Raw genomic sequence first — 8,274 nt, 5'->3', positions numbered from 1 at the left:
TTTTGTCGATCATCTAGTCCGTGTCGCATCCAGCAAGCCGTACGGATTCGCGGACTGTCGGATAACTGCGACAGGGGACAAAACGTCGTTTCTTGTTGACAGGCGGCGCATGCGTCTGGCATAAATTTGTCTAGTGAGGCATGTGGCGTGTTGCCATGTGTCGCCCTGGTCGATTTGCTAATTGTAGCATGCGTCATAGCTGCATGCCACCTGTTGCCCAAATGTTGCACCTGTGGAACTGCGCCTTTATATTCCAGAGGACAGTCCTGCAGTGCAAACACGCGACCGGGGGGTGGCATCGTTACTCGGCGTTGCTGACACGCCGGGCGCTGATTCGACGGTGACTTGACAGAATGTATGAGCTCCAATGACGCAGAAAATGTTTCTCCCTCTCACGCACACCTTTTGTCTGTTGTAAAATGAGACAGGTCGTCAGAACGCTACTAACCAGATGATCTCTATTTTCTACCGAGATTTCATACACCAATGACGACATGCGTGCTATAAAAAAATTCCATTGTGGACGAGGCACTAACGACAGCGCACTTCATTGCAAGGTAGCGCCACCAACGTAAGGTAGTCGTTTCTTTTGAAAGGTAAGCTGTTTAGAAGCACAGTCTCACATGCACTGCTTGTACGTAACTGCGTACTGCCTGAAGATTTATGTCACTCAGACCATTGGTTTGTTTTCTCAAAAGACTCAGTTTGGGTTTTTTACTGTGAGTTTAACTTTTAACCTAATGGTTTGAAAATACGCAGCCTGAGAAAAAAAGGGAAGAACCCAGAAGACTTGCTCGAATATCAACGTAACTTCGTTCAAGTACACGCCACTGGCGGAGATGGTAAATGACTAGAGTTGTAATTACCTGTGACAGCTAGAACGTCCAATGGAGTGTATGAATGTTCTTCGTGTTTAGTGTTGTTACAAGAGCTGATAGAGCGTACAGAATGTAACAAAAAGGTATCGCCAAACTTCCACAAAACATTCTTCACATATAGGGGAAGAAAATATGTTTTACGGATGTGTGTCCGTAAACGCGCTATTTCCATGTTACAGCTCAGTTTCTACAATTCTTCAATACATTACTTATGGGAAACACAATCACGAAAAGAACATATCAACACAGAATGAAACACTTTCCTAAACGAAATGTTCAAAATGCTCTCCATTAGCATGGATACACGCCTCAACTCGCCGTCGCAATAGAAAATTTACAATCTGATCACGTTGAAACGAAGCCTCATCCGTGAACAGCACGTTTGCATTGAAGTGAGGATTGACACATTGTTGAATGAACTAATTGCAGAACTGTACACGTGCAGGAAAATCAGCTGCTCATAGCGTCTGCACGCGCTGTACATGGTACGTATAAAGGAAATTCTCACGTAGCACTCTCTGGACAGTCATGTGGTCAACGTTACTTGGTGCAGCTAATTGTCTTACGCCGATACTATGGTTGTCGTCAACTAAACGAAAAATTTCCTCCTCCATTTGAGGTGTTCTCGTCCTTTTAGTCCATCTAGTCCTCCCCCAGTCGGGAGTAGTAGGTTTCAACGTTGCATGCTTCCTAAGACACCGATAACTTGCTTCAGACGTACTGCTACCGTTGTAAAGTCGTTCTGGAAATCTCTCCAGATACCGACGTTGAGCGCCATGGTTATTACCACCTTCTAATCCGTACAGCAATGGGTGTCTGCTAGCTTCGCATTCGAGTACACTTCCATTACACTGTACCGGAACCCGCGTCTGTGATGAACACCAAACAGCTGATTCTTCGTGTTTGCACAGTCCATGATGAACACTGAACAGTTTATGCTAGTAGAGTAACGAGGTTAACCGCATATCAACACGAGCAACGTCACATATTAACATTACCTTCGTTCCCATGGCGTAACAAATACTGCTGGTGGACCTAAGAATGACAACTGACTGTACATTCCAACTGAACGTAATCAAGAGGGTATTTCGAACATTCCATGCAAAAAAAATGTTCTTTTCTGCGTGTTTCCCCCGATTAATGTGATTATTAGGAGAAGTAGAAAATGAGCACCAACATGGAAATAAAGCACTTCCGGACCGATGCACATTTGACACTTTTTATTCCACTAGGCGTGAGAACGTTTCCTGAAAGTTTGGCCAGATCTTTCTGCTGCACCCTGCATAAGGGACGTGAAGTGTCAGATTCTGAGCGATGTAAAGGACACTGAGCCGCCGCATATTCGTGTGAGACAGCTTTATCAGCACCCGAATTAGTTTGGAACGGACCTTACTGTTGGTCTCCATTTGGCCAGCTGCTTGTACCGTGCAATATCCAGATATTTGGGGCTTTCGGATGTGAAAGTGGCGCGATGTTGTACTGCATGAGAATGTGAGAGCATCTCTCATCGTCAAGGTTCCGATCGACCACGACTGACCACAACAAGAGAGGATCGCGGTATTGTGCACCAAGTGCACTGCAGCCCCTTCACATCTGCCCCAACCATTGGATAACAAGTAATGGATCCCGCGCAAACACTCTGTGACAACTCGCACCATCGGTCGGAGACTTGCAGCAGGCGGAGTAGGGAATTACCATCCCGTGCATAGCCTGCCGTTAACACCACAACAAGAAGGCTGCGTTCAGAGTGGTGGCAACACTGGCAATCATGAACTCATGAACGGCGTCGCATTTTCAGTGATAAACGTAGTCCTGCACTGCCCCCGATAGCAATCGTCGGCGCGTATGGCGACGAGATGCGAAGAAATCCCAGTCTTCCAATTTTTTTTAGAGAGGCACAGCGATGTTACTAGCATTACGGTGTGGATAGCCATCGTATATGACTTTAGGTCACGGCTGGTAGTGAATGATGGAACTAAATGGTTCAAGTGGCTCTGAGTACTATAGGACTTAACTTCTGAGGTCATCAGTCCCCTAGAACTTAGAACTACTTAAACCTAACTAACCTAAGGACACCACACACATCCATGCCCGAGGCAGGATTCGAACCTGAGACCGTAGCGGTCGCGCGGTCCCAGACTAACGCGCCTAGAACCGCTCGGCCACACCGGCCGGCGATGGAACTCTGATGGCACAACAGTGCATCACGGATATTTTGCGTCCTCATGTGTTACCTCTCAGGTGACAGTATCGTAGTATAACTTTTCAGTAGGACAACGCTCATGAATACATAACACTCGTTTCTATCACCTGTCTACGTGATATTGAGGTACTTCCGTGTCCAGACACATCACCAAACTGCACTGATAGAACACGTATGGGACCAACATATCCGTCAATTCCGACCATGTCAGTATCCAGGATATAAGATCCTTTTACAGAAGTAGTGGGTCAGGAGGGGAGACAACGGTTTTGTGACACCCTTCCCATACGAATCAGAGCATGCATCCAGGCCACAGGCGACATACCGTCATACTGAAATTTCCAAGTTATTTATAAATCTGACTCGATTTTCTAATCACTAAAATAGTATCACATACTCTCTCGACCTGTGAACTTTCATTTCGTTTCCTCTTCCCCTGTTGGCTGCTCCACGTTTACGTCAGGCAGTGTACAGTACGGATGGACTCTAGGTGTCTTCGTGAACGAATTTTCGTTTATTTGCCTGATTACACTAAGTCCTATACAGGACCCACTGTGGGATAAATGCCATACCCTGTTCAGGGCATACAAAACTACCCGGGCCGTCGACAGCTCCCAGACCAACATCAGTAAATATGCATGTCTTGATACCCGTGGGTATGGCGAAATCTGCTGATCCTCGTTGACATATAAATAAAGTATGTGGAAAGGTGAAAATCAAGCCCATAATGCGGTTATATACAAGTTCAGTGGTCAGCTTGTTCAAATGGTTCAAATGGCTCAAATGGTTCTAAGCACTATGGGACTTAACTTGAACATCAGTCCCCTACACTTAGAACTACTTAAACCTAACTAACCTAAGGACATCACACACATCCATGCCCGAGGCAGGATTTGAACCTGCGATCATAGCAGCTGCGCGGTTCCTGGCTGAAGCGCCTAGAACCACACGGCCACAGCGGCCGGCTGGTCAGCCTGTAAGACGTGTTTGAACTATTGCATCAACTTCGAAAAAGTGCTGCTAGGGTAGTAAAGAATCATACAGCAATTGGGGGGGGGGGGGGGCAGTATGGATTAATCTTTATGTCTGGGAGCGGGGGAGATGGTAATGCACTGGGAAATATTTTATCAGTTAGTGGTTGCTGGGACATGGAAAAGCAAATACGCTGATCTTTAACCTGGTTAGAGCATTGGACCCTTGAGCTAGGGAGGTGATATGGGGATTATGTCTACAGATGGTAATGTAGGTTAAGTAGTAGCATGACGTGCTGAGACTGAAAGGCTTTTGAAGTTCCCTTGGGACAGGATAGGGATGGTAGGGAGCTGGGGGGAGGAGAGACATGTTAATGTTGGGATGGATGCAGCGTAGGAATGAAGTGGGTTGGGCAGACAATGGCATTTTGATCTTAAATTTCGTGTGATGTACAAATGTTGGGAAGATATCAGTGAAAATTAGAACAGGGAGAGATGGTAAAAGGTACATATAGGAGAGGAAGGACAAATACGGTAGGTGAGATGGAGTGCCCGTGAGAGCTTTTAATGAGAGGTAAGCTTTTGGGTATGCATAGATCCAAGCTACGATTGTAAAACGTAAGGGTGAATTGATAAGGCTTCTGTAGTTTTGGGGGATGGCGGTAGCATAAACGCTGGTGAGAACGACACAGAAATGTTGATTCTTACCAGGGAAACTCCCCTTCGCATGCCCCTTCCCCCCCCCCCCCCCCAATATGTAGTTGTAAGATAGCACAGTGGATAGGCCGTCAAAAACTGCACACAGATCTTGCACTTCTGTTGTTTATTAAAAAATAAGTAGTACAGTACTGAATCCACTTGCTATTATTTATGTAGCTAATTAACCTCTATCACTCTCTAATTATTGTTTGATTAGGACCGTTAGTCATATTCATAAATGACGGCCATGTTCCTTCTAACAATTCCGTTGTGTAAATCTTTTTTCATGTACTCGATGTGCATGATTAAATTTCCGGTTTCAGAAGTCTGCAGAAAGAGAACCGTTGCTCAGAATGACGTCAGATTTGAAGAGCGTATTGTTGCCGCAGCGAGAAATGTCAGCCGGCCGTGGTGGCCGAGTGGTTCTAGGCGCTTCAGTCTGGAGCCGCGCGACCGCTACGGTCGCAGGTTCGAATCCTGCCTCGGGCATGGATATGTGTGATGTCCTTAGGTTAGTTAGGTTTAAGTAGTTCTAAGTTCTAGGGCACTGATGACCTTAGAAGTTAAGTCCCATAGTGCTCAGAGTAATTTGAAAAATTTTTGAGAAATGTCATGGAACAAAAAAAATTAACGATAATTTTATCAATAGATGGCACTGAAACCGTCTTAACGTAAATGGGGCGCGTACAGATGACAGGTGAATCGCAGTACAACGGCTATGGTTTGACATGCACATTACACCGGCCGTACTGTTCAGTGTGCATGACAGCACATGTTCGGCAGTCAACAGTTGTGGCCTTGTCAGTTATGCAAGCCCATGGCATGGTCGTACCACATTGGATGGGAAAAATCGGTGTTCAATTGTCCTGAGACCAAACACCGCATAAAAAGCACAATGACATCGGTGTCTAACTGTCGTGAGATTGATGCAAGACATCTTCACTATGCCGCCCACCGTTTTCTGCCGCAATATGTAATCGAGAAACAGCCTGTTCCACGACAGATCGGAGTGTCTCGGGGCTCACGCTCAGAATGCCTTGCGCAATGCGTGCCTTCAGTTCAGCTACGTTCGTAACTAGAGCACTGAACATAACATCTTTCAGATAACCCCACAGCCAGAAGGCACACGGATTAAGATCAGGTGATATGGACGGCCAGGCTGCAGGCTAAATGACGGCTGACAATTGCAGTATTTCTAAAACGTCTGTGCAGCAGCCGCTGGAACGGCTGTGCAACGTGCGGAGGAGCGCCATCTTCCATAAAAATGATGTTATTCTACGTTGGTGCGCAAAAGACACATAGCGTTTACCAGTGATGGAACAGGTAAAGCACCCGCAGGACTTATCTCCTCGAAAAAATACGGCCTTACGGTAATCGATGCCGTCAACATCTACTACAGTCACCTTTGAAGAATTAAGCGGTACCGGTTGATGCGCGTACGGATTTTCCGTTGCACATTTGCTGCAATTCTGCATATTGACATGTCGTAGGAGATGGAAATGGGCTTCGTTTGTCCACAGAATGTTCCACGGCCATTCATTGTCCTCATACATGTAAGCAAGAAACTCGAGAGTGAACGTTTGTCTTGTTGTCAGGTCAGCAGGAAGCAACTACTGAACATGGATGAGTTTGTATGGATAACAGTGCAGGGTGTTTCGTAGGATTTAATGCAACGTGATCCCAGGCATATCCAAAGTGCAGGCAGTTCCCCGCACATTGCATGTTTGCACATCACCGCTCCAGCCATCTTGTAATGCAGAGGCCACATATTCGACAGACGTCGGATCAACTGTTTTCCTTCCTCTGCCACGTTGTCCTTCAAAACAACCTGTCTCTTCAAATTTCCTAATTATTTTCTCCAGACCCTTACCAGACATTGGACCAACGCCTTTTTCATACCCTTTGACGTCGGACCCTCTGCAGGACTACTGTCGCACGTTCTTGTAAAAGAGGTTTATGTTATGTTAACCGGGGACCTAGAAAGGACGGAGAGGCTCCGTCCCCGCCGCAGCCGCAGTGATCCGCAACTCCACGACGACTACCGCAGTTCAGTTCACCCCTCCGCCGCCCCACACCGAACTCAGGGTTATTGTGCGGTTTGGCCCCCGGTTTACCCCCCCCCCCCCCTCCCCCCGGGAACATCGCACACCAGACGAGTGTAACCCCTATGTTTGCGTGGTGGAGTAATGGTGGTGTATGCGTGCGTGGAGAACTTGTTTGCGCAGCAATCGCCGACATAGTGCAGCTGAGGCGGAATAAGGGGAACCAGCCCGCATTCGCCGAGGCAGATGGAAAACCGCCTAAAAACCATCCAGAGACTGGCCGGTTCACCGGACCTCTACACAAATCCGCCGGGCGGATTCGTTCCGGGGACCAGGCGCTCCTTCCCGCCCGGAAAGCCGTGCGTTAGACCGCACAGCCAACCGGGCGGGCTAAAAGAGGTTTACCAGCAGCGAGCGATTCTTCGGAGACACTCAAGCTGGCGTCTCGGACGCAAATTGAGGAATATCCGTGTGCCGCGCGTCTGTTGGTGTGCATATTCTGACGCTTACAGCGCTATTATTGGTCACATTTTCGCTAATTTTTCTTGTTCCATGTCGTTTTCCCCTATGTCAATAATATACTGTTCAAATCTGAAGTCTTTCTGAGCTGTGGTTCTCTTTCTGCAGCGTTTTGAAACTGGAACTTTTATTATACATACCTTCTGTATGAGTAATGGGGAGTACCCTGTCTTCAGGAAAATAGGAACAGCAGGATGATGGGACATGTTTGCATTTGACACCCACTATTTACAGAGAATATATCTTCCGATTGTCGACTCTGCCAGGCTACTTTCCTTTCATACAGCCTTCCAAGCAATAGCACACTTTCAATTGGCTACCCTTTCCCACGACTGCGCAGTTCCCAAGTAGCAGAAAACTTCCAACAGAACATGAATAGATGGCTATCATATATTTAAAAAGTAGCGTTTATTCATTGAATAAAGTAATTCTTTACACACATTACATAATTAACTCACAAATGACAAGAGCATGATACGGCATGACAGGCCTATCATATACAAATAAGAAAAACAAATGAAATGGGTTTCCTACCCACCGACTCATTCAAAGAATCATTTCGCTTGCAGTTGTAACAGAAAGCCCATGAAGTCGTGTTATGCGAGAGTACCTGTCAACCCGTTAATATAGGCAGGACCAAGTGGAGAGGCACCGAATCGTGATTGCACGGACACCTGCGTGTAAGCAAATACTGCAGCTAATAATTTATTTTCGGAGAAGTATTTTTCAGATGATTAGGTCTTAAGAATGCTTCTGTTGTCATTTATTCTGTTTAGCTCTTGCGGTGTAACGCAGCTGAATCCCAGACACCGGGTTCAAGATGAACGAACGTGGATTCATAGTGAGCTCCTTAACCGTGCCGGCTCGAGGCTCGATGTTCAGCTGACTAAGCAAGCTAACCAGGCCGATTTTTGTCTGCATGATGCCGAACCGCATACCTGTAAAATACGGAGATACAGTTA

At 46.5% G+C, this 8,274-nt stretch overlaps 1 protein-coding gene across 1 annotated transcript in view; it reads right to left on the bottom strand.

The window, feature by feature from the left end:
* Positions 1 to 7,701: 7,701 nt before the first annotated feature.
* LOC124798265 (probable cytochrome P450 6a14) overlaps positions 7,702 to 8,274 on the bottom strand; it is a 105,584-nt gene continuing 105,011 nt past the window's right edge. Inside the window, exon 7 of the mRNA XM_047261589.1 lies at positions 7,702 to 8,250. Coding sequence (XP_047117545.1) covers positions 8,072 to 8,250 — 179 coding nt within the window. The 3' untranslated portion in view covers positions 7,702 to 8,071. The remainder of the gene's footprint in view (positions 8,251 to 8,274) is intronic.

This window comes from Schistocerca piceifrons, chromosome 5 (assembly GCF_021461385.2).
Source record: "Schistocerca piceifrons isolate TAMUIC-IGC-003096 chromosome 5, iqSchPice1.1, whole genome shotgun sequence".
NCBI lineage: Eukaryota > Metazoa > Arthropoda > Insecta > Orthoptera > Acrididae > Schistocerca > Schistocerca piceifrons.
Note: the sequence above shows the minus strand (reverse complement) of the source record. Positions and strands in the feature narration are given on the sequence as shown.